We start from the raw sequence: 27,557 nt of genomic DNA, 5'->3' as shown, positions 1-27,557 counted from the left end.
TTTATCAGTACCATGCTGTTTTGGTTAGTATAACCCTGTAGTGTAATTTGAAATAAGATAATGTGATTCCTCCAGTTTTGTTCTTTGTGCTAAGGATAACTTTAGCTATTATGGATCTTTTATGGTTTCATATAAATTTTAGGATTGCCTTTTCTGTTTCTGTGAAGAATGTCATTGGTATTTTGATAGAGATTCTATTGAATTTATAGATTGCTTTGGGTAATATGGACATTTTAACAGTATTGATTCTTTCAGTCCATGAACATGGACTATCTTTCCATTTGTTCCTGTCCTCTTCCTTTTCTTTCATCAGCATTTTATAGTTTTCATTGTAGGGATCTTCTTTGGATAAGTTAATTCTAAGGTACTTAATTTAATTTGTGGCTATTGTAAATGGGATTACTTTTTTGGATTGTTCATTTTTGGCATATAGAAATGCTACTGATTTTTGTATGTTGATTTTGTATCCTGCAACTTTACTGAATTTGTTTATTAGTTCTAAATGCTTTTTGTGTGTGTGTGTGGGTTCTTCAGGTTTTTCCAAATATAAGATCATATCATCTGCAAATAAGGATAATTTGACTTCTTCCACTCCAATTTGGATACACTTTATATCTTTTTTGTTTGTTTGATTGTTTTAGCTAGGACTTCCAGTACTGTATTGAGTAAGAGTGATGAAAATGGCCATTCTTGTTATGTTCCAGATTTTAGAGGAAAGATTTTCAGTTTTTCCCCATTCAATATGATACTAGCTGTGATCTGTCATATATGGCTTTTATTATATTGTGGTATGTTCTTTCTATTCCCAGTTTTTTGAGGGTTTATATCTTGAAGGAATGTTGAATTTTATCAAATGCTTTTTCAGCATCAATTGAAATGATCATATGGTTTTTGTCCTTCATCTTGTTGATATGATGCATCACACTGATTAATTTCCATATGTTTAACCATCCTTGCATCCCAGGGATAAGTCTCACTTCGTCAGGATGAATGATATTTCTAATGTATTGTTGAATTCAGTGTGCTAGTATTTTCTTTTTCTTTTTCTTTTTTTTTTTTGAGACGGAGTCTCGCCCGGTCGCCAAGGCTAGAGTGCAGTGGCGTGATCTCGGCTCACTGCAAGCTCCACCTCCTGGGTCCACGCCATTCTCCTGCCTTAGCCTCCTGAGTAGCTGGGACTACAGGTGCCCGCCACCAAGCCCGGCTAATTTTTTGTGTTTTTAGTAGAGGCGAGGTTTCACCATGTTGGCCAGGATGTTCTCAATCTCCTGACTTCGTGATCTGCCCTCCTCAGCCTCCCAAAGTTCTGGGATTACAGGCGTGAGCCAATGCACCCAGCCTCAGTTTCCTAGTATTTTCTTGAGGATTTTTGCATCAATGTTCATCAGAGATATTGGCCTGCAGTTTTCATTTTTTGATGTGCCTTTGTCTGGTTTTGGAATCAGGGTAATACTGGCCTCATATAATGAATTTGAAAATATTCTCTCCTTTTTTACTTTTCAGAACAGTTTAAGTAGGATTGTATTAGTTCTTCAAATGTTTGGTAGACTTCAGCAGCAATGAAGCCACTGGGTCCCAGGCTTCTCTTTACTGGGAGACTTTCTGTTATGGCTTCAGTCTTATTACATATTATTGATCTGTTCAGGTTTTGGATTTCTTCCTGGTTCAGTCTTGGTAAGTTATATGTGTCTAGGAATTTGTCCCTTCTTCTAGATTTTCCAATTTATTGGCTTACAGTTGCTCATAGTAGCCACTAATGATCCTTTGGATTTCTGCAGTATCAGTAGTAATGTCTCCTTTTTAATTTCTGATTTTATTTTTAAATGTGCATACCTTTTAAGAAAGAATTTCTAAAGAAACAGATACATATGCCAAAATAGAAGTATAGTATCATTCATTACTTTATGTATAAGAACAAAAAAATTAGGAAGTAACTTAAAAGACTAAATAGTAGCCTGCAAACTTTGATTTGCAGTGTGATAGTTCATCAGATGTTTATTGTGTTTTGTGTTTATATCTGTGTACAATATACTTAAATAGAAATATAAGATACAGTGAGTTTGAGGAGCATTGTATTATGGAGAGTTGTATACACATTTGAAAAGTGAAATAGTATAAAACAGTAGATGAGAGAAACAACTTTGCCTCTTCTTTAATCTTTTCTTAGAATTGAAGGTAATGCCTTGTTGGAATAGGCCCTTGTTAAATGTTAATGATTAACATTTTGAAGATTATAGAGGTTTTTAAAAAGCGAATCCCTGTTTTTATAAGCTATACTTACCTTAACATGTGAAATCATGATTTTGCACCATTTGGAAGAAGCATTCTGTTTTAAAAGTTCTGAAATTTTCTTGAGCTTTTGTTTCGAAAATCTTTAGCTTATGGGTTTTGAAAGGCCTGTGATTTTTCCTCCTATCATAGAAGTATGCTGGCGTGGTGGTTACCAACCACACTTAGAGAAACTCTGTTCTCACATTTCATTAAATCGTAAGTTCTTAACATTTTTTTGGTTATAGACGCCTTTGAGAATTTGTGGAAAGTTGTGGTCCCACTCAATGGAAAATACATGCATGCTTGCACAGAATTTGCATACAATTTCAGAAGATTTGTCTCATCATTGAGGGAGAGTTGAAATGTATGATTATCATTGTTAATCCATTCCCAGATATAGTAGATTTGACTAATTTGCTTTTAGTTTTTATAATTATTTGTGACATTTCCTATCATTTCTCTCACTATTCCAGAGTAGACTACATAGAAACGCTGATTTCTCTGTAATTAACAAATTTGATTTTCAGATGTTTATGGATGTGTTCTTTTTACAGACTATCATACTTTCACATTTCTAGTAGTATATTCACACATAAACACTTTGGATTTAGACATATATAGATTAGCTGTAAGTCAAAATTGTTAATGAGGCATCTCAGTAGTAAATCACAGTTGATGAAGACGTGTTTCTATTTGTTTGGCCTTTGGTAGAGTAGAGTAAGATGCTGTTTTACTAAATAAGGGCTCATCATAGGAAAGAGACTAGTAGAACAGACCGTGCCATATCAGCAAAAGCCCTGTGTTTGAACTAGATAGCTCCATGACTACATAAGGAAAGAGACATAATTGCCCTCTTCTGTTTGGTTTTATAAGGAATGATGACACATACTTTGAGGTATTCTCCTCATTGCTACCATATAAGGTGTATTCTCTAACTTTTGAGTAAAATTGGCATAACCAAAAGAAGACCCACTGTTAAAGTAAGTACTGCTCATATGAGTCAGGATTATACATTTGCTCACAGAAAGACATCAGTGATTGCTTGTTTTATTTCCCTACTATTCTAATCTACAAAAAGGCATATCATTTTATTTCACAGAAAAAGGTAATAAATCCAAAGCAGTCTCTCTCTCTCTCTCTGTCTCTCTCTCTTTCTGCTTTTTTAAAAAATTGATATGAGGTCTCATTTGTTACCCAGGCTGGAGTATGGTAGTGCAATCATGGCTCACTGCAGCCTCGATCTCCTGGGCTCAGGTCATCCTCCTGCCTCAGCCTCCTGAGTAGCTGGGCCTACAGGTGCACATACCATGCCTGTCTAAATTTTTTAATTTTTTGTAGAGATAGGGTCTCACTATGCTGCCCAGGCTGGTCTCAAACTCCTGGGCTCAAGCGATCCTCCCACCTCAGTCTCCCAAAGTGCTAGTATTACAGGCATGAACAACTGTGCCCACCCCAGCCTTAGATTTTAAGAGGGATGTTACATTAGACATCTAAACCAGAGATTGACATTTTAAATGTAGTTGAATAGCATTTGTAGACTGGTCAAAGTGCCAACATTATATAACAACAAATAGTGCAGGACAGAACAATGTTCAGTGCTGAAGTGTAGTATTATAAGGTAGATTAACAAGCACTAGGAAGGTAATAAACCAATTAGGATTTGAAAAAAGCTTTAATGCATACATTGGGGGTGAAAATCAGCACTTCACACATTTTCTTTACTTCTGCTCGCTTCGCTAGTCCCTCAGTTGCTAGTAAAAATTTCACTGGGATTTTCTTTATGTGTGTTATTGAGTGGGTTGAGTAGTACCTATTGTTGGTAGGAAAGCAAGTTACGTGAAAGTTCTCTGTCATAGGTGTAATGCCCACACATTTTTATGTAGGTGTTTTGCAAGGGGATGGTGATGTAAAAAAAACGTCATGTAGTCATGTTTATGGTATCCTGGGAAATATGTGGGAGAGAGATAACTAGAAACTGTCAACAATAGTCTCATATGTCCAGATTCAAATTTTTTATTTAACAGCAGGTACTGGAAAATACATTTTAAAACAAAATTCAAGATTGCTTATTAATTAGATCTTAAGAAAAATAACACTTTTCTCCGTACTTTTTCTGACTCAAGAAAGTCTTGTTTTTCAGATTGATGTAATTTTATTAGCATAATTCTTCAAATTTTGGTAACAGCACTGTTAGAAAAACAACAGCTTCCATTTTCCCATGGTTTGGTTCCCAGGGTTTGTGGACATGGGAAATTTCTGTTAGTGTTTCTTTCTGTAGCTCTCATGTTTATATGTTCCTTTTTTACATTTACTGTGTCTGACGGCATTCCTGCCATACCCATGGTGTTAGGGTCATGTGTTTCCAAGCATTCCATATTTGTTGAAAATATGCAGAAGATTGAAACTTGCCCTTTGATAGTGGCTCATTATATAGGTACACGTCTCCTACTTGTTGCCTGTAGTACGTTATAGGATAATCACCAAAGTAAATTTCTTTCGAATCAGCATAAATTGTTCTACTTAGTAAACATCTGACTATTAAAATGGTGTTACCTGTCTATATTATAAATAATTTCTATTGCTGATGCCTATTTTCTTAATTTGGCAACTGCTGGCTTATTTCCAAGGAAAAGCAAATAGAGGTTTTTGTGTACATTTTGAGTATTTCCTGCGATTTAGAAGGATAAATTTCATATATAGAGAATTCTAAGACCCTGGAGTCACTGTTACGGTTAAACATTGTGCCTCTTTATGGAAAAGCTTAGGGCATATAGGAGCTACACTGAATGATCATATTAAAGAGAAATCTTAGATGGTTAGACTTATTTAAAATGATACCTGCCATAATGGGTTATAATTTTTAAAACTGAAAGCTCTATTGGTTTGTTTGTGATGGAAGTGCTCTCAAGAGGTAATAGCTAAGGGGAAGAGTTAGTGTAGCAGATATATCTAACTCCTTATAAATCCTAAATAACATGCTTGTTTGTGGATAAGTTTTCCATTTAGTGCACTTTTGAGTTCCTTGTCTAAGTGATCTGCTGTCTTGAGATACTAATATTTTATTTTCAGTATAATTTTATAGAGACACAGTACTACTTTTTCTCTTATTGTTAAAATGATTAGGAACATATACTGGAACACTGTATTTGGTGGCTAAGCATTTTGGGTAGTTTTAGTTATAAATTTTATTTGACAACAATAAATTAATGAGATGTTTAACACACAAGTATTACGGTGAGAAAATTTACTCGAAATCATAGTTACTAATTTATTCATGTATATTATTTTAAATACAAATCAGAACATAGAATCTTCTCTCTTCTCTAATTGTTATTTTGATGTTCTGTTCAGTTTAAATATTATTTTGTGCATATGTACTTGGATATATATCACACCTAGAGTTAAAGCCTGGATCTTGCTTTCTAACACCTGGGACATCTTTCTTTCCTCATGGTCTTGGTTCCCTCCTCTACCTTCTATACCAATACTCTCCTTTGTTTCCCTCTCTTCTTTTTTTCTTTTATTCCTGTCCTTCTCTGACCTCCAGCTCAAGAGTTCTTCACCAACATCACTTTATTGATTTTTATCCTTTGGCCTTTTGGTACAGTGACAACACCTAATGCTTCTGAGAAGTGACAAGAGGCTACCATTCTTTAGGAATGGATTTTGGGAAACTCATAATTGGATAGTAGTAAGCAGGGAAGGGAGATGCAGTGAATTATGCTCTGAATGTGTGGCATATTCATTTCTGTTGCTGAGTGAGGGGAAAGTTAGGCTTAGAGAAGCAGAAGGAAGTTTAAGGAAGGAAGTGAAAAGCCAGAAGGAGGTCTGACCAGTCAGTTTGAAACGCTGTCTTCCCTGCCCTGTATTACCTTGAAGTAGGCTTCCCGCCTATGTGAATTTGTGACATCGTGTAAGAATAAACAATAATATTGAACATTTCCAGTGCATTTTGTGGTACATGCTGTCCTGGTATATTATTTAACCTGCTCAGCGGCTCTGTGAGGCAGGTGGAATTATAGTCCTCATTTTCAAAGAGCGGAAACTGGGACTTAGAGAGGTCAACTAATTCAGGTCACACAACTAGTAAATGGCAGAGCATGAATATGAACTCCTATTTGCCTGACCTCCAAGCCTGTGCTCAGTATTGTGGTCTTATTGTTGTATGGACATAGACAAGTTATTTGATCACATTGAAGCTCTGTTTTCCCATCTGTAAAACAGACTACAACTACCTTACAAAAGAGAGGAATGATGAAGCATCCCCAAAGTCCCCGATTTACTGTTCATGCTTGGTAAATATAGTACTGATTACTTCTTCTGGGTCATTTCTTTCTTAGGACAGTAAAACACTATGTGAGAGGAGCTACCTTCCTAAACTGAAAAAAATTTACCTTTGGGTCTTTCCTAGTAAACTAAGATGGGCAAGCTCAAGGCTCTTATTCCATTTTCTTTTACATTCTCCCCCAAACTCCCACAATCTTTCCTATCTGCTTGCTGAAGACTGGACTTCCTTTTCAAGAGAAGACTTCTTGTAATCCATGGTTACAGATAAAAGGGTTAAAATGCAGCTGTTCCTAGGGATGAGTTTTAATCTGAGTACAGATAACTGATACTAGATCCTTTTGTACTGAAGTGAATGGGGAGGCTTAGTAAAGATAACACTCTCTTCAGGAGCATACAGTTTTCTGGTTTTCCTTCATTTCAGCATCAGTGAACAAACCGGAACTCAGAGGCAGTTCCAACATGTACAGCCATGTGTGCTTGCAACTAAAGTGAGACCACAAAGTAATGTTTTTGAAGAAGCACACTGCTGCAATTAAGTCTGTGGAAAATTGGATAGCAGTACTGAAAAATGCATTTAAAGATCAAAAAGGAAGCATTTGCTTGTGATTAGTTTGATTTATACTGAGCTCAACCCAGGAGCCTCCCACAACTGCTTCCTTCCTACACTGTGCATTTATGAAATACATACACACTTACGGCTGCCGTGTACAAGATGTACTGATGACAGAAAGTTACTACTGCTTTAAACAAATGCAAGCTATTCAGGCTTGAAAAACAGTGAAACAAACAAACAAAAAAAGAGCTGTGCAAATAATGAATGACTTTGTAGTCTCTCCTTGGCTGCTTAGACTGATAATGCTACATCCTACCCAATTAAGAGAAAGGCAACATTTATCTTTCTAATGAGTGAACAGATTGAGGAAGTGGTTTTGGAGATAAATGAAGCTCATAGGAGTATTTAGTTAAGTGTTCCTTTTTACAAGTCCTAAATTTGTTTTTCTGTGTATTGGGCATTTCCCACTATATATAGCATTAGTTCAAGCTCATCATGCCCTTAAGTTTACATCATATAGAGAATAGTGAAGATGGTTAGAGATTCCAAAAAGACATCAGTGTCGAAAACTCAAGATGATTCATATTACCAAGTTGAAACACTGTAAACAAAAAGGAGTTTGTATGGTATTTTAAATATATGAAAGATTGTTAAGCCCATGATAGACTTTTGTTTCCATTTGTGCTAATTGGTTGAGAAAGAATTAAGATTCAGTACAGTTAAGTTCTTCCTAATACTTGTTAACAAAGTTACCAAGGAAGTTGTGAAAGTTTTAGAAAACCTACAATATTCAAGGCTCTCGGAGAAGAACAAATTATAAAACATGATCCCTGACCTTATGGAACTTGTTTTGAAGCTGGAAACAGATTGGTGACAAATTATAGATGGCTTGTATTTTCTTTACATTATAGGAAGCAGAAGACATTTGCAATTTTTCTACTCTCATTTTATAAATAGGGAGTTGATATGATTAGAACTTTCCAGTGCAAGAGGTAATGGGGCCACCATTCGGGAATGTTAAAATGGAAGAAAAGGAGACAAATATGGAGATGTGAAGGTAGGAAAGGTCTGTAGAAAACTCTAGTGGAAGGCAAGTACGCAAGAGCAAGGTGAAAGATGATCAAGACTTGGACTATCATAGGAGAGGAATGGAAGGATGGACAGATCACATTTACATTGTTACATTTAGTAATTTTCCTAGATGTGGTACTTAAGAGGCAGAATCCATGTGGCTATAGGATTCCTGTGCTCCATGATTTGAAAATAAGGGTGACAGAATAAAAGCAGTCCTAGAAAGGAAGGTAATTCTAAGAAATTGGTTTTGAACATCTTGAGATGATAGACTCTCAAGAGATCTAGTATGTAAAGGGAGCAGAATAAGAAAAGTTATCTGGTTATGACATTGTCTTTGATTCCATTATTTTCTCTCTACATTGTTCATTACCTTTATATTACTACTGAACTAGGAGTATTTAAGTTGTTTCTGTTGGGCACATTTAGAACAAATGCCCATAGATTTCCGTGTTTCTGTTTTAAGGCTACTTTATGTGAGGGTGGTGAGGTAATTTAACTGCTTTCTATTTCTAGTTAATTTTTTGTTTAATGCCTGTCCTTCTTTGCTAAAATAAAATCTAGGATGACTTATGTTTACTTTCTCTCTTTACAAAGATGTCAAATTTTAATTCGTTTGTGGATTTTAGTAGGGAATAGATGTCCCTTTGTGTCACAGAAGCCTTCCAGATTTCACTTTTATTGTAGGATCAAACCTGTAACTTTGTATACGTAGCAGCTCACAGATAAACTTTTAAAACTGGCGGGGACCTTAGAAGGCCTCTTAGATCGTCTGGTGCAGGCCCCACATTTCTCAGATCAGTAATCTGAGATCAAGGGAATGATAATACAGTGATAGCTAACATTTATCCAACTATATTATCTATGTATAATCATTATGATAACCTGATAGCGTAAGTGGAACAACCTTCCCAAAGTCCCAAAGTGGTGTGTAGCTCGCTTGCTTTCAGAACTGTTTTCTTTAAATGTTTTCTAAAATCATTGGTGTTTTTTTAAACTGTGATAAAATATACATAACATAGAAGTTAACCATGTTTATCATTTTATTTTATTTTTTATTTTTGAGGAGGATGGAGTCTTGCTCTGTTGCCTAAGCCAGAGTGCCGTGGTGCGATCTTGGCCCACTGCAACCTCTGCCTCCCAGGTTCAATCTATTCTCCTGTCTCAGCCTCCTGAGTAGCTGGGAGTACAGGTGTGCGCCACCACGCCTGGCTAATTTTTGTACTTTTGGTTGAGATGGGGTTTCACCATGTTGGCCAGGCTAGTCTGAAACTCCTCACCTCAAGGGATCTGCCTGCCTTGGCCTCCCAAAGTGGTTTATCATTTTAAAATGTGGGCCGGGCGCGGTGGCTCAAGCCTGTAATCCCAGCACTTTGGGAGGCCGAGACGGGCGGATCACGAGGTCAGGAGATCGAGACCATCCTGGCTAACACGGTGAAACCCCGTCTCTATTAAGAAATACAAAAAACTAGCCGGGCGAGGTGGCGGGCGCCTGTAGTCCCAGCTACTCGGGAGGCTGAGGCCGGAGAATGGCGTGAACCCGGGAGGCGGAGCTTGCAGTGAGCTGAGATCCGGCCACTGCACTCCAGCCTGGGCGACAGAGCGAGACTCCGTCTCAAAAAAAAAAAAAAATAAATAAATAAAATAAAATAAAATAAAATGTGTAATTCAGTTGCATTCACTGAATACAGTCACGGTGTTGTGCAACCTTCTGACTTATCTATTTCTAGAACTTTTTCATCATCTCAAACAGAAACTCTGTATAAGATTTTAGTTTCAAGTACTAGATGAATACTGGTTATTTACTTGCTTTTTCAGGCCTAGTATCTCCCATCCTCCAGCAACTCAGTATTCAGTATGATCTACTTGTACTTATTGAATGCTGAGTTGTCATTTGAATTTGAATGGTTTCTTTAATTTGTACTTGTTTCATATTTCTAGGTATCTATGAAAAGTTCACTGTCACTTATCCCAGCGTAATATATGTGCTTCTTTTGGGGCAATGAAATATATACACACGAAATTTGGAGGAGATCAAACTAAATAATGTAAACACATAGAAGATTTTATTGAGCAGGAGAAGAAAGACTAAGGATTAAGGACTGTGACACACGCAAAAAAGTCGAGTTGTCTCAGATACAAAGAGTTTCCCTTCTGCAAATGCCTACAGCAGGAAGCACACCTAGTATAAAAGATATTTGGGCTTGGAATCTGAAAGAATTCAGTCCCCAAACGCTGCATATGAACTGGACTCGACAGGAAGGATTGTTTAGCAGATCTTCCCTCTCTATTCGTCTTTGTGCTCAAACAAAAATACAGCTGTTAAGAGTTTTAAAAAATTATTTCCAAAAGAGTATAAAAACCCCATTCAGATTGCATTCTTTTTATTCTGCTAAAATGTGAAGTTTCCTTGGCTGCTTCTCTTCCTGATTGATAAAAATCACACAACTACTGTTGCACAATAAAGAAATGGAGAAATGATCAGGGAATCTTTCTCAGAAAATTCGTTTTTTTTTTTTTGATATATATAGAACAAATAAGAATTTAAGAAAATAAACATTTAAATCATTTGAATTTTAACTTTACATGCTAAAATTCTTTACATGTTGAACAAGATAGTTTTGTGTTACTCAGTATATTAATATGCTTTTGGTATAAGCAAAAGTATAATTTTTATCAGCATTTATTATTCTTTTTCAGAATGACACTCCTAATGAAATGTATTTATTACAGCTAAAAGATGGCGGCAAGGCATCCCAGGCAAATGTAAGAATAGGCGATGTGGTTCTCAGCATTGATGGAATAAGTGCACAAGGAATGACTCATCTTGAAGCCCAGAATAAGATTAAGGGTTGTACAGGCTCTTTGAATATGACTCTGCAAAGGTAAGTTGCTTTCTGTTTGTCCTGAAAGAGAAACCAACATTGAGGAATGTGTTTTTGTGTGTCTGACTCATGGTGTTAACTAAGACTCAGTTTCTGCTGCCATTGTTTCAGGTAAATAAAAAATATAATGGCTCTTAAATTGGATAATTGAGCAGCATGAGAATTGCTGAAAGCTATGAGTTATTTCCCCATCAAAAGGCATGTATTTCCATACTAATAAAAATTGTGTGGGCCTGTAATCTCGGCACTTTGGGAGGCCAAGGTGGGAGGATTGGTTGAGCTAAGGGGTTTGAGACCAGCTGGGCCAATATAATGAGTGCTTGTTTCTACAAAACATAAAAAAATTAGCCAGGCATGGTGTCATGGGCCTGTAGTCCCAGCTACCCAGGAGGCTGAGGCAGGAGGATTGCTTGAGCCCAGGAGGTCAAGGTTGCATGAAGCTCTGATTGTGCCACTGCACTCCAGCCTGGGTGACAGAACAAGATCCTGTCTCAAAAAAAAAAAAAAAAAAAAATTGTGTATACAGCTTCAGAGAATTCAGGAATTCTTGAAATTGCTCAATGGAGTGCAGGCTAAGAGTTCTTTCTGTTAGGTAAAATTCTGAGCAGTATATTAAAGGATATTCTTTTAGGATATGATTTTGCTTTCGTTAGTTTGTCTTTTTCTCTCTTTTTTTCTGAGTAGAAAAATAATTTTTAATACAGTCCTTTGAAGGCTGGACTTTTTGAACTTACTGCTTTCTAAAGTCACTCTGGCCTCAAATTATAAAATAATTAATCATCACATTGTTTATAATATATCAGGTATTTTGAGGATCCCATCATTTGAAACCTGCACCAAAATCACCTGGAGTGCTTGTTAAAAATACTGATGTCTATACTGAATCCGAATTTCTGGGAGGAAAGACCAGGAGTTATATTTGTTGAAGTTCTCTGTGGTTATTATGACTTATAAAGTTTGATCACTGTAGTATCCTGGGCCGAAGGCAAGGGAGGAGAAAGGGCAAATGGAGAGTGATAGAAGGGTAGCTGTGAACCTTCAGCTTTATAATGAAGGTAGTTTGATCATATACGAGGTAGTTGTGGAGGGTTTTAAGCAAATCTTGTTTTTGATGATTACAAAAAGTATTCTGAATTCTATCAGATTTGGAAAACACCACTTTTTCTGCCTCCCCAATCTCTTCCATAATTATATTGCATATAATTATTTAAGTCTTCCATAATTATATTGCATATAATTATCTAAGTCTTCCATAAATTATCATGTATGTTATGAATCTTTAAGAGGGAAATAGGCTGGGCGCTGTGGCTCACACTTGTAATCCCAGGACTTTGGGAGGCCGAGGTGGGTGGATCACCTGAGGTCAGGAGTTTGAGACCAGCCTAGCCGACATGGTAAAACCCAGTCTCTACTATAAATACAAAAATTAGATGGGTGTGGTGGCACATGCCTGTAAACCCAGCTACTTGGGGGTGAGGCAGGAAAATCACTTGAACTCTAGAGGCAGAGATTGTAGTGAGCCGAGATCGTGCCGCTGTACTCCAACCTGGGCAATGGAGTGATACTCTGTTGCCGCCGCCCCTCCCCACCCAAAAAAAGTAAAATTGAAAAGAAAGAGGGAAATAAAACCTGGTACCTTCCCAAAGTATTTGTCTATGGAACCTTTTTCTTGGAGCCCCTCCTAGGAGTCGTGTTTTGTGAAAAACACTTAGGCAGTGCTCTGTGTTTTGCTACTGCTGTCCTAGGGATTGCTAGTGAAAGAATTTCTACAGGGTAAATTATATTTACCTGTCTGAGTGAATATCAATTTGGTATTAAAACTGAAAAGGAAATTGTTTTTACAAACTTAGACTGACTTGGACATACAGATCTATTTTGAGGTATCATGACTTTCTAACCAGTTTCCTCTTTAGGGTCTTTTTAAAAAACTTAGAGAAATTCTTTTCAGTGGGACTGCTGAATCAATGTTTATATGTATTTTAAATTTTGATAGGCTATTAGCTATACATTTTAATGCATAGGAAAGTAGTCAATAAGAAAAGTCATTGGTTATAAAAAAATTTGTTTCATTAGTATTCTTCTGTTCTCTATATTGAGACATGTAACATGAAAGTTGTTCCTAATCAAATGAAAGTAGTCATTTTTAATTTACCAAGTATGAATTTTGAAGGGAAATCAAGAGGTCAAGAAACTTAACTTGTTTGAGATACCAAGAAAGCACAACAAATAGAGATGATGACAGGCTGTTTTACACATTCTAAAACTGAAAGTTTATGAGCTCTTTCATGGGCTGCGTACAATTTCTTTCGTACAATTTCTTTCATACCAGCCTGCTTGTTTCCACATTGTGCTGCTTATTTTATGACCCAGGAACCAGTATCTTATTTTCTATTGAAAACACTTTGGGCCCCATAAGAATAGATAAAAACCAGATGTTGTCCTGTTTGAATGCCTTTCCAATTTATGTAGTCTGCTACTGATTCTAATAAAGATTCTTTTAGGCTGCTTATACGGAATCTAAAAAACCAACTTACAAAATCGACTTGTTATAAACATTTGAGTATACTACTTAATCGTATCTTTGTATTTCTAAATAATAGGCATTCAAGGACCCAAACTGTTGGGGAATATTTTAGAGTCATTGTTATTCATTGACATTCTCTTCAAGTTTTTGAACACTTCTTATGTTAGGTAATGTCAGCCTGCTTAGATAGTGTGTGTGGTTAACAAAATTCATGGTATAATATTGACAGTGCTACTGAAGAAATATTTCTGCCTTTTAAGGAAAAAATACAACTTTGAAGAGTTATCTGTGATTCTTCTCTATACCAGGACCATTCTCTCCTCAAATTTTCTCTCTTATATCAAAGTAAGTATGTTTTCCGAGTTTTAACAGCTTTTTTTTTTTTTTTTTTTTTTGAGACTGAATCTTGCTCTGTCGCCCAGGCTGGAGTGCAGTGGCACCATCTCCTCAGCTCACTGCAGCCTCTACCTCCCGGGTTCAAGGGATTCTCCTACCTCAGCCTCCCGAATAGCTGGGATTACAGGCGCGTGTCACTGTGCCTGGCTGATTTTTTTTTTGTATTTTCAGTAGAGATGGGGTTTCATCATGTTATCCGGGCTGGCCTCGAGCTCCTGACCTCAAGTGATCCGCCTGTCTCGGCCTCCCAAACTGCTGGAATTACAGGCATGAGCCACTGCGCCTGGCCTGAACAGCATTCTTTTTTTTTTTTTTTTTGAGACACCCGGGCTGGAGTGCAATGGCACAATCTCAGCTCACTGCACCCTCCACTTCCCAGGTTCAAGCAATTCTCCAACCTCAGCCTCCCAAGTAGCTGGGACTACAGGCGCGTGCCACCATACCCAGCTAATTTTTGTATTTTTAGTAGAGATGGGGTTTCACCATGTTGGCCAGGATGGTCTTGATCTCTTGACCTCGTGATCTGTCTGCCCGCCTTGTCCTCCCAAAGTGCTGGGATTATAGGTGTGAGCCACCGTGCCCAGCCCTGAACAGCATTCTTAATTGTCCTCTGGTCACTTCTTCATTCCACTTCTCACCAATCAGACTACTCTGAATTCTTCCAAACTGAGTTACCTACAAGAATACTTTCTCAGTGAACTCTTTCCTTCAAAAACTTGAAGTTTTCTGCATGAATATGTACTACCGTCATTTACAGACTTGTCTTAGTCCAATTTCCTAGAGCAGAGTCTGAGATGGGGATTCTTGTCCAAGTGATACAGTAAGGGATTCCTTTAAGTAAGGGAGTGAGTGAAACAGGCTTGGGAAGCAGAAGAAACTGAGATGAGCAAAGGTATGATTTCAGGGGATATCCAGCTTCACTTGATCCAGCAGGAAACCTGGGAACAAAATTGCACCACAGAGTGAGTCTGTCTTGCCTTGAGGCAACGAAACTGTGCTTTTGTACCCCCTTCCTTGTATTTGTTAGTTATTAGCTGTCAGCTGTCCTGGAAGTATGTTGTGTGAGTAAACAGAGAAGAGGGCTAGGAGGTAGCTTATATTGCTTCCAAAGAAAGTTACTGGTGTGAACCATTAGCAGCAATGGAAGAAACACCTGGGGAATGGGTGTAACAAACTGTTAGAAGGGTTCCAGGAGATCTAAGCTGGGCATAGACAACAGCACATGCTATGAGATTCTATCGAGACTAATCCCTCTGCTCAGAAGGTCATGTTCTTTGTAATCGAGTCCTCCTCATATTGTCCTCTCCAGATCACCACCACTCATCACTGAATGCCCTCTCTTCCATTTAGGATGGGTTTCTCACTGTCTTTCTCTTGCCTTTATGCCGTGTCATGAAATTCACTTCATCTGAAATGCCTACCACCTGTTCACTGCCAGTGCATGCCTTCACATCCACTAAACCCAAATCGAGTGTCTCCTGCCCACAGTCTGTTCCTACTATTGCACCTCATTCCTTTTTCCCCTTCTGAACTTGTATGAAATAGTTTATGCCATTCAGTTCGGTGTTTAATTATATACTAGGTATAATCAGGAATAACAAGGGCAATTCCATGAGTCTTATACAAATAAACCTAATTAGCTAATAGTCATACCTAGCACTGCCTATGTTATTTACTAATCACTCCGTGTATTATTAGTCCCGGTTCTTCAAGAAGACTCTTTAAGAGCAAAGACTATGTTTTTTTACTCTATTTGTATTTCACAGCATCTTGTATAGTAGTCTATTTTTGATAGGCACTGGTATTATTTCCCAAACTGGCAATCATTTATCTATTTCACTAATACTTCCTGAACTCTTACTATGTGCCAGGCACTCTTGTAGATGCTAGGGACATAGCAGTGAACAGCAAACCAAACAAAAATCTCTGCTTTCATAGTACTGACATTTTAGAGGACTGAGACAGATAATAAACAAGTGAACAGAATATGTAATATATCTTGTGTGGATAAGTGTTATAGGGAAAAATAAAGCATATGAGGGACATAGGGAGCACCTTCTAACTTGGGGTACTCATGCCCCAGATATCCAATAACCTCACTGTGGCTTTCCTTACCACCCCATTTTAAACTGCAATTCCCCAGGGAATTGCATGAGTATCCCAAGCAGAGGGAAGAGCCAGTGTGGTGGCCCTCTGTCAGGGAGGCTGGTATAGCCAAACAGAGTGAGTGAAGGCAGACCGGTTAGAAGTAAGGTCAGAGAGGCAGCAGGAAGGGAGTAGAAGTGGCAAGAACTTGTAGAGCCTTGTGGGTCATTGCCTTGTTTGTAATCAAATTTAAGTTTTCCTGGGCCTATTAAAACATTGTGAGAAAGCTCTGGGAAGTTATAGCTGGTTGGCCAGGGATCTAGATTAGGGTTTGGGAGATAAATAACTTACAGTTACGGAAAGGAAGGCCAGAGGAAGGAACAGACCAAGTCTCTCCCCACTCAATAGTGGTGGTGCTGCCCTTTCCTGCTAGCACTATAGAAACACTGGATGAGGACCACTGCTGCCAAATTCTGCTCTCCTCCACCTAAGAATTCCCAGGGAGAGAACATAAGAGAGAAAACTCATTTTTTGTTTTCGAAAAGAAAATTGCCAGTAATTTTGTTTTGTTAATTTTTTTGCATTGAATACTGTTATATATCTACTAATTTTTAAGAAAATGTATGTGTATATTCAAAATTTGGTTTCATTTTTAGACCCAACCTCAATATCTTAAAATAGGATTTAGATAAGAAAAAGTAAGATAAAGATACTTGCTTGAGTCAGGTGGTTTTGTAACTGTTATTTATGTCTACTTTAATTTGGGGGCATATAATAAAGCAAACACATCTTCTTTCTATGATATCCTAAAAAATAAGACTTGACACAGTATACTCTGGGTTTCTAATGAATATAGAAGTGTGAATGACTTTATTTTGATTTGTCTTTTATCATTGAAAAAAAAATGGAAAATATATAATTTTTTCTGCACCTGAAACTAATTCTAGGAGTACTGCAACTGGACTATAAAAAATTCTATTTAAAATTATTTTTACTCTTCAGGAAGTCAGGCAAATAGCAATGCTAATTTTTAAATGTCAAATATATTTTGCCTGTGATTTTGATCCAAGTCAAAGTGGATCATTTTAAAAATTATTTCAGTTGATACAAGAAGAAAATTACTTTCAAAAGCTTTGATGTCTAATAAATATTAACCATATTAGAACTGGTTTCTGTGAATAAGGGTTTTTTTCATTATTATTATTATACTTTAAGTTTTAGGGTACATGTGCACAACGTGCAGGTTTGTTACATATGTATACATGTGCCATGTTGATGTGCTGCACCCATTAACTCGTCATTTACATTAGGTATATTTCCTAATGCTATTCCTCCCCCCTCCCCGCTCCCCACAGTAGGACCTGGTGTGTGATGATCCCCTTCCTGTGTCCAAGCCATCTCATTGTTCAATTCCCACCTATGAGTGAGAACATGCGGTATTTGGTTGTCTGTTCTTGCGATAGTTTGCTGAGAATGATGGTTTCCAGCTGCATCCATGTCCCTACAAAGGACACGAACTCATCCTTTTTTATGGCTGCATCATATTCCATGGTGTATATGTGCCACATTTTCTTAATCCAGTCTGTCACTGATGGACATTTGGGTTGATTCCAAGTCTTTGCTATTGTGAATAGTGCCGCAATAAATATAACGTGTGCATGTGTTTTTATAGCAGCATGACTTATAATCCTTTGGGTATATCCCCAGTAATGGGATGGCTGGGTCAAATGATATTTCTAGTTCTAGATGCTTGAGGAATCGCCACACTGTTTTCCACAATGGTTAAACTACTTTACAGTCCCACCAACAGTGTAAAAGTGTTCCTATTTCTCCACATCCTCTCCAGCACCTGTTGTTTCCTGATTTTTTAATGTTAGACCTAAAACCATAAAAACCCTAGAAGAAAACCTAGGTAATACCATTCAGGACATAGGCACGGGTAAGGACTTCATGTCTAAAACACCAAAAGCAATGGCAACAAAAGCCAAAATTGACCAATGGGATCTAATTAAACTAAAGAGCTTCTGCACAGCAAAAGAAACTACCATCAGAGTGAACAGGCAACCTACAGAATGGGAGAAAATTTTTGCAGTCTACTCATCCGACAAAGGGCTAATATGCAGAACCTATAAAGAACTCAATCAAATTTACAAGAAAAAAAACAACCCCATCAAAAAGTGGGCAAAGGATATGAACAGACCCTTCTCAAAAGAAGACATTCAGACAGCCAACAGACACATGAAAAAATGCTCATCATCACTCGCCATCAGATGAATAAGGTTTTTAACTGTTCCATTTATTTCAGTAGTTAGCTACGTAGTAGGACATAAATACACTTGTTACATGCTTATTGTATGATTTAGGGCTGGTGGCTAAACTACTGGGCCTTAATTTTCTAGACTATAAAATGAGGTCATAGGTGATTTATAAATTCCCTTTTTGTAATAAAAATAGTGGTTCTTATTCTGGTTTTTCAACTGTAAATAGATAAGTTCCCTAGAGTTGCTGTTAGATCAAACCAACTTAAGTTTGCTTATTTTGGCTGAGAGAATCAGGAAATTGGACTTTCTTCATTGGAGTTATCTTAAACTGTGCCAGGTTAACAAAGTGACTTGTACTGTTCTGCTCACTTTAAGGTGAAAGGTAGATCAGATGGATATGCAAGCATCATTTATTCATCAGAAAATATAGTACTATGTATTTTTATTCTTATTTTATTTTGTTAAATTAATCCTCTTAGAATCACAGAATATATATAGTTTTTCTACCCTTCCTTGTTTTTATATTACTAGTAGTGGCATGTTGTGGTTTTTTTAAATTTTTGTTTCTTGTTCTTCAAACTTCATTTATTGTATAACTTGTTATGATTGGAAGTGAGAGACCGAGAAGAATTGAGTTTTGAAAAATATTGATGTATTACTCTTTCTGCTTTCCCCTTCTTCTTCATCCTTCAAACAACAAAAAGATTGCCAGAGGTCCAAATACTACTGCTAATGAATGACAGATTGGAGTAATTTAATAGTTACATTGGATTATAAGAGAAAAGAAGAAATAGCTGTTGTACCAGACTGAAGCTATTAGCCATCTTTTGTCTCATTTTAATGGATTGTTTAATATCCCATTACTGTTAGCTTTATGAGTTCAACTCTGATGTTTCTTTCACCAATAGAGTAGAGGCAGGAGTTTAGAAAGTATCTTTTTCAGTCGAAGTTTTCAGTTCTCTGTCTGGGATATTTCAGTTCATGTGAATTAAAAGATATTTAGTTGGATTTTTTTTTCTTTTAACAATTGGAGTTTCACATCATCCTATTTGAAGTTACTTTTTTTTCTCTTTGGTATTTTATGTACTTTTCTAGTGTTTATTCTTCAGTTTAGCTTTTACTACTACTACTTTGCTTATTTGTTTTTAATTCTTAGGTTGGAGGATGACAGTTTTTCAGAAGGACTAAGTCTGATTGATTATATCCCCCATCCATCATTAAAATTGGAAATGCTGCTTAGGAAAGGGAAAGAGGACAAACATGTATTGACATGCTTTGTGAATTTTTTTTTTTTACATATATCATTAAATCCTTGTATCAATTCATTGAAGAAGAAGTTAGCCTATTTCAGGTGAATATATAATGGCTTAGAGGTATCCAATCTTTTGGCTTCCCTGGGCCACATTGGAAGAATAATTGTCTTGGGCCATACATACAATACACTAATACTAGCGATAGCTGATGAGGTTAAAAAAAAATCACAAAAAAAATCTCATAATGTTTTAAGAAAGTTTACAAATTTGTATTGGGCTGCATTCAAAGCCATCCTGGGCCACATGCAGCCTGTGGGCCACGAGTTGGACAAGCTTGGCCTAGAGAGTTTATGTGACTTGCCTAACAAACTCAGATCAGTTCAAAGCTTATGCCCTCCTTACTTTCTTTCCTGTGGCAAAGGACTTAATGACTAGTTTCCTTGTATATATTTGATAAGATGGGATAGATGCATAATAGGGGTGACTCTTCCTCTACTTATAAGGAACTGCATCTCTGTTTAAAAGTACTTTTCAGTTTTTACTCTCCCCTGTCAGTACTTTGTAATAAAAATTATACCTAAAATTTTTCTGTGTGCTTTAAAAAGACCCTGTATATTAGAGTGAAAGGAAAAGGGGGGAAAAGCTAATAGGTTAATGAGCCACTAGATAGAAACATTCATTTGGATGCTGACTTGTGTATATGGTTTCCCTAAGTCAGAAAGTCATCTTTTATTTTTCTCTCCCAAATTTATAACCCTGTTAACTGCATTTGCTAGTTCATTCCTATGCTTCTATGTATGCATTCTGTGAGTAACTAAAGATTCAGGAATTAAAATACGTTTTATGTGGCTGACTGCCACAACTACTACTGGAGATCATCATTACAGCAGTTACTACTGTTACTACTTGAGACCTTCATTACAACAGTTACTACTGTTACTCCTTTAGACATCATTACCAGACTGAATGAAGGGACAGACAAACCTAGAAATGAAAACTTTAGACAAAAGTAACTGTTTTAAAGGAAAGGCTACAATGGAGAAGAAGAGAGAAGAAAAGGGTTCCCTGCTTTTAGTGAGCGAAGGCAGCCGCCTAAGCTTCTACAGTCCTTGGTTTTTATTGGGTAACAAGAGTAGGCAGGAGGAGGTAACAATTGGTCAGCTACTTAATTGATCACAGGTTCATATTGTTACTAACAGGCTTCAATTATGCCTAATCATAAGAAACACTTGCACCTGGGTCGTGACTGCCCTCAGCAGCCCTTCTGGGTGGCAGACACAGTTTGTCAGTTTGCCAACATTCTGCATTTATGAGAAACAGTTTGCTGCTTATTCATATGGCCTCCAGTGGTATACTGACTTGATCACGACCTAACTCTTTCGGCCTCCAACAGTTTTAGGGACGAGGCACTGTGGCTCATGCCTGTAATTCCAGAATTTTGGGAGGCTGAGGTGGGCAGATCATTTGAGGTCAGGAGTTGAAGACCAGCCTGACCAACATGGTGAAACCCCTGTCTCTACTAAAAATACAAAAAAATATTTAGCCAGATGTGGTGGTACGCTCCTGTATTCCCAGCTACTTGGGAGGCTGAGGCAGGAGAATTACTTGAACCTGGGAGGCAGAGGTTGCAGTGAGCCAAGATCACACCACTGCACTCCAGCCTGGGTGACAGAGTGAGACTCCATCTCAAAAAAAAAAAAAAAAAAGAAAATATGTTTTAGGGACTGTTTAGTCAACATCACACTCACTGGAAGAGACCATAATTGTCAATCAACAAATCAATCAGCAGACATAGAAAAGAAGTATTTATCTTATATATCTCTTTTTCTTCAATTCAGTAGGGATAAAGATTGTTGGAAATGGACTGGAAGGCTCATTTTAATTCTGAATAGTCTGTGGTAGTTTGACCATAAACAGATCTGATAAATATGGGTTGGTTAGGGTGTATTTTGTATTGTGAAATTCTTCACTTTCACTTTACATCTTGAAAGTTTTTTTTTTTTTTTTTTTTTTAACATATGAAAGTCTTATTTATTTCTCTGAAGGAAAACTTACTTCAATCTATAGTCCTTTGGGAAAGCAATCCTAGGAATAATATGTTCAAACACCTGTTTAGTTTTAAATCTTAAAAATTTTTTTTGGGCCGGGCGCGGTGGCTCAAGCCTGTAATCCCAGCACTTTGGGAGGCCGAGGCGGGTGGATCACGAGGTCAGGAGATCGAGACTATCCTGGCTAACATGATGAAACCCCGTCTCTACTAAAAATACAAAAAAAAAACTAGCAGGGCGTGGTGGCGGGCGCCTGTAGTCCCAGCTACTTGGGAGGCTGAGGCGGGAGAATGGCGTGAACCCGGGAGGCGGAGCTTGCAGTGAGCCGAGATCACGCCACTGCACTTCACTGCACTCCAGCCTGGGAGACACAGCGAGACTCCGTCTCAAAAAAAAAAAAAAAAAAAAAAAAAAAAAAAAATTTTGGATCACACCTAAAATAGTCTTTGCAAAAGAAAATTTTAATATGTCAAATTTTTAAGGTCCATGAAATAGAGATGTAAAGAAGGTGAATGGCACTGGCATTGGCTTTGAAATTAGGCAAACTTGGTCCAAATCCTGGTTTCACCATTTCCTGGCTATGTCACCTTAGGCAGGTTATGTAACTGAGTTTCAGTTAACCACTTGTAAATGGGCACAGTAATACCTGCCTTCTAGGGCTTTTACACAGGTTGAATGAAATAGCCTATGTAAAGAACCTAGGACATAATAAAGATGAGTTTTCTCTCTTCCTGTTTCTCTCCTCAGTTAGTAAGTGAGTATTAGTATGGTATCCATTGTAAAGTACTTCTAGAAGATCATATTTGTTTTGTTTCCTGGCAACAAAAATGGGTGTGACTGAGGGAAACAGGGAGAAACAGAGAGAGGGAAGTCAGTAGGTCATTACCTGACAAAGTCAGAAAGATAATGATGCAAGTTTTAGATGAGAGGATTGCTTAGTCAAATGAGTGATTTTGGGTCATGTAAATGTAATTAAAGCTTTTTCAAAGAGTATAGTGGCTGCAAACATGTTTACTGCCAGCTAATTACTGCTTTGGTTCAAAATTATTGTCTAAACCAATAATTTATGGTCCATATGGCAGGAAAGATAGTGGCAGCAAAGAGAAACCAGTACACACCTAGTCTTGTTTATTCTGCTAACTTCTCATGTTCATCTTAGAGGAACAATGCAAATGTAATTCTTCTTTGCTGTGGATTAAGTCAGAAAGAGAAGCAAAAATGTGAGTTTTTCTCTCATTTTATTTTCGTGTATGTTCCCTTTAAAGTAATTTTCTGAGTAACATTAAAATCAAGTAAAATTACTAATTTTTTGAACGTGTTTTTCTGATACTTTTAGAAGAAATTTTCTTTTAAAACCCTTCCTCAGTACTATCATTAATTACTGAGGTTTAAAATTTCATAATGTTCATTAAATTTAAACATTTGGACTTTTCCTTCAGATTTACCTTATGACTAGCAGCCATAAGAGGTGGATATGAAGAGATTTATAATCTTTGCCTTTAAATTATTTATAATATCTTCATTGGGATCAGATGAGACAGAATATGCTACAGGGGTTCAAAGGAGAGTTAAAGATCCCATTCTAATGGAAAGCCTTTGTGGAGATGCAGAAACCTGGACTAGGCTTTGAAGAATGAAGTTAAATGAAGTAGCATATGTAAAGAACCTAGGACGTAATAAAGATAAGTTTTCTCTCCTTTCTTCCTGTTTCCCTCCTCAGTTGATAAGTATTAGTATGGTATCTATTGTAAAGTACTTCTAGAAGATCATATTTGTTTTGTTTCTTGGCAACAAAAATGGGTGTGACTGAGGAAAAGAGGGAGAAACAGAGAGGGAAGTCTGACTTCCCTCTCTGTTTCATACTCAGATGGAGGAATATCCTCTGAAGTAGTATGGAGATGACAGATCCCCAGGCAGATGTTGGGATAACCATGTTGACCAACTGGAAATAGAGAAAAGAATGAAAGAAAAGTGAGATCAGAATACTAAGCCTTGAAGGGTCTTAGACACTGAGGTGTTATCGAAAGCTTTATCAGAAAAGTGACATTTTCAGGACCATATTTTGTGAGACTGCTTGGAAGGAGGTGGAGAGAGACGAGAGGCAGGGAGACTAGTCAGACAAGTATTGCAGTAACCTGGCTTAGTGAGGGCTTGAAAAAGAAAACAGGAGAAATTAGAGAAGTGAGAACTGACCAGTACTTCTGTAAGCCACAGTTGTGTTCTGGATAGATTGTAGAATGAAGAAAGAGTCAGAAGTATCTCAGGAGTTTAGCCTGCTTAGGCCCAGGCTCAGTGTTCTGTCCCTTTCACCTTCCTCTTGCACTTCTGCTCGCTGAAGTCTGGCTTTGCTCCTGTCATGTTACTGAAACTGTTTCTCACTAAAATGTATTACAGATTCTCAAGTTCAATGTGGCCAAAAGTAAGCTCTATGCCTTGTCTTACAAATTTGTGTCTCCTGCCGCTGCACGTGTCTTGGTGAATGGCCCCACCATCCACCCCATTACCCAGATCAAAAAGATACCTTCCTCGCCTGAACCTCCCACTTTCATCTGTAGCCACCTGTTCATTAGCCTTTGTATATATGTCTCAAAACAGACTAGGAATAGAGTAGAGGAAATTAGTATGGCATCACAGCATGGTGGTGGAGAGAGGCCCAGCTCCTAGTCATTATGCTTATATATCTTGAACGAAAATGTTTAAGATTCGTGTTTCAGCATATACTAATTAAACACTTGCTGTGTAGATCACTGGGGATAGAAAGGAAGTTCTCATACCTGCTCTAGAGCTCACAGTGCTGGGCACTGCTTTGTAACCTTACATAAGGTCCTCTATTTTTTTTTTTTTAAATGTCAGGTGTTTTATGGACAACCCTTCCCCCATCACATTAAGATAATAATTGTATTTTTAGTAGCTGGAGATTTTATAAATGTTGTATTGCAGTTTTAAATGAAGATGTAGATTTTCTACTTTGATAGACAAGAATCTACATTTATTTAAAAATCCAAATATATTGAAGATTTATTCAGACTTTGTTCATGGATCACTGGTAAATACTTAAAACCATGTGCCAGTTACCTCCAGCTGCCTCAGGTGTGACTGTATATGAGTTGGGATGCACAGACCAAAAATATTTTAAGCCATCTGGGAGTAGAAACAGGGAAGCAGAGATACTCGCAGGGAGGGAGAGACTGAGGAGAGACAGCAAGAGGGCGAGGAGTGTGGCAGAGATAGAAAAATCCCAGGCCGGAAGACAGCTGAAGGAGTAACATGAGAAGATTCTCCTGGCCATATCTGCGTATTAGCAGATTAAAAGGAGCATGATTCTATGACATTGGATTCCACCAAGTTAACCTCACCTTTATTGTCATTTTAAAAATAAAAATAGCTTAATTTCAGTTTTAAAGTGAGAGGTACTCCATATTTCCTTGATGAAAAGGAATAGCTGAATAAAATGCGGCGTGCTCACTAATTCAGTGGTAACACAGTCATACCCAACTCTTCAAAAGCAGAAACAGTGTGTATTTATTTGTTACCTACTCCAGTGCCTACCACCATGGCTTGGATGTAGTCATAGAAGATACCAAATATGTATTTATTACCTTGAGTTGTAGAGAATGCTGCTTTTATAAATACAGCACTTTTTACTACTTTTGCCTGGTAAATTTAGAAATCATTAACAAGCTATTAGTGAGGTAAATAGTGACAAGCTGGTCATTGTCCTGTAGTTAATGGCAGCAGTCTCCTTAGAGTTCCACATAAACATTTTTGTCCATAACTCCAGACATTTTTGAAAGGATTGAAATTCAAGTCATTCCCAACTGTTTTCCAGTGGCTGTTGTTGCTATTATAGTCTCAAAGACTGAAATAGCTTAGGCTTTATGTGAGTTGAAAAGTACATGGGAGTGGTTGCCCGTGCAAAACACGGCAGAGTATTTACACTGTCAAACTCTTTTGTTTAATGTATTTTAAAGCTTGCGTTTTCACAGTAAATCAGCTTTAAAATAGATTTTCAAATGTTACTGGTCCTAATAAATTTATTTTTACCTGCAGTGATCCCTGTTAATACTCTTTCTCTGAAATTGAAATGCAGATGAAAAATGGTCTCTCATTCATTTTTGTTTGTTTGTTTATGAACTTCTAATTTCTTGGGTAATACAGTAAGGGTTCATTTCCACATCACAGTGAAATTCACAGGGAATAATCCTGCATTCAGATACCTCTCTTACAGTCAAGTCTGCCTTTATCTTGGCTGTTTTGGCTGAAGTTTATAGCACTTTTTCCTGTTACAATGAATGTGAGGGACTTTCCAGATTCTTTTGTTTTACTGGAATTAGGCTTTGAAATAATAGGTTATTTATTAGTCCAGAATGTTTTCTTATCCTGAGAATGTTTCTGGTTCCCAAATTATTCTTAAAACAGAAAAGTATTTTTATGTTTTGAAAGAAATATTTTACCTTTGAAGAGGATTTACACAAATAAATAAATTATAACAATATTCTTGATTCTAAGAACTTTAGATAATAGTATTTCTTCTGAGATATGAGGGAAAAAGGGTTCAAGTTGTTAGGGAAGCAACTTGTTTTTTAGTATATAGTAGGAATTTAGTAAGTAAAGCATATTAAAGAAAAAATAACTTAAACACTTTAAATTGTTACCTCTAAGAAGTTACTGAGGTAGGAACTTTATGTCCATTAGTCATTTAATCTTAATAGCAACTTATTATGGCAGATATTATTGTCCTGCTTTACAGAGTTAAGTAAGTAGTTCAGAGTCACACAACTTGTAAGTAAATAAGAGTTCAATCTTATTTAAACTTCAAACTCTTATTTACTTGTAAGTAAATAAGAATTCAGAGTTCAATCTCAGATTTGTTTCTCTCGATGTAATGATTTGTCTGCATATATCTTTTTAAGTACAGAAATTTAAAAATATTTTTGTTGCTCAGTAATTATAAACACTTCTTCTCTAAAAGTTGTTTTGCTTTTCCAAATACAACACAGTAAGAATTTTCGCCATTAAATGTATTTCATAGGAGGCAGAGAAAGAGGCATTTATGAAGACGTTTGTTTGATATTCCAGTAATTTCAAATGCCATGGAAACTTCTATCAAGGAGTCAATGTTCTTTGAAAATTTTTGCTTTATTAGTAGCTTACAAAATATTCCAGTATCAGTATTACCTCATTCGTTTCCTTAGCAGCTTCAGTGTGTGCATTCTCTGCACACTAATACTAATTAAAGTAGCTTTAATACGATCTTCATCTGTGAAATAGTTTGTTAGTTGAATTAAAATACATGGTTAAGTTTGAGTATTGATAACAAACTTCATAAATTCATAGCATTTTAGAGTTTGAAGCAACTCCAGCTATTTACCAGCAGAGCCCTTTGTCTTTATTTATGATTCAGACTTTCATTTTGATTTGTGTAAAAGATTGCCTACTGTGACAGCTCTGTGACAACTCTGTCACAGTAGTGACCCAGGAATTGGAGTTGTGTGGTAGAGGAGGGAAGGAAGAACAGATTGGTATTAACCTGTGATCTTAACCTTTCCACCCTGTTGACCTTGCTTTACTGCTTTCTCCATCTATTTTGTGGACTAATTACAATATTCTTTTAGGTATCCCATCAGTCAGTATCTTATGCTGAGAATGGGAAATTCTGGATTTAGTGGTAAATTGGTTTATAGCAAATACCATAACTGTTAAAGAAACCAGCATGTTTTCCATTTGCTGTAACCTTTTCTTATACTTTCTTTAAGTTGCTTATTTTCCTGAATTTCTTCTTTCTTTAGAGCCTCAAAATCCCTCCACTTGATTCTAGGGTACCAAAATGTCCTCTCTCAACTATGTATATGTAGAGCTTGAATAAACCTTATGTAACTGAATTACAGAAATTGGAAAAGTGTTAATGTAACAACAGATTGGG

The 27,557-nt window shown here is 37.0% G+C and overlaps 1 protein-coding gene across 8 annotated transcripts in view; it reads left to right on the top strand.

Moving 5' to 3' along the window:
• Positions 1 to 27,557, top strand: part of PDLIM5 (PDZ and LIM domain 5) — a 212,876-nt gene that overhangs the window by 59,774 nt on the left and 125,545 nt on the right. For 7 of the 8 annotated variants that reach the window (XM_025384629.1, XM_025384626.1, XM_025384627.1 and 4 more), the window contains exon 3: positions 10,916 to 11,067. The exons of the other annotated variant lie outside the window; for it this stretch is intronic. Coding sequence is in view for 6 of the 7 variants with exons in the window: in XM_025384626.1 (XP_025240411.1) it covers positions 10,916 to 11,067 (152 nt within the window). In the remaining variant the exon portion in view is untranslated. The remainder of the gene's footprint in view (positions 1 to 10,915; positions 11,068 to 27,557) is intronic. 8 annotated transcript variants of the gene reach the window in all.

The sequence above is a fragment of the Theropithecus gelada genome, chromosome 5, assembly GCF_003255815.1.
Source record: "Theropithecus gelada isolate Dixy chromosome 5, Tgel_1.0, whole genome shotgun sequence".
Classification (NCBI taxonomy): domain Eukaryota; kingdom Metazoa; phylum Chordata; class Mammalia; order Primates; family Cercopithecidae; genus Theropithecus; species Theropithecus gelada.
The sequence above is the reverse complement of the archived record's forward strand: the minus strand, read 5'-3'. Positions and strand labels throughout refer to the sequence as shown.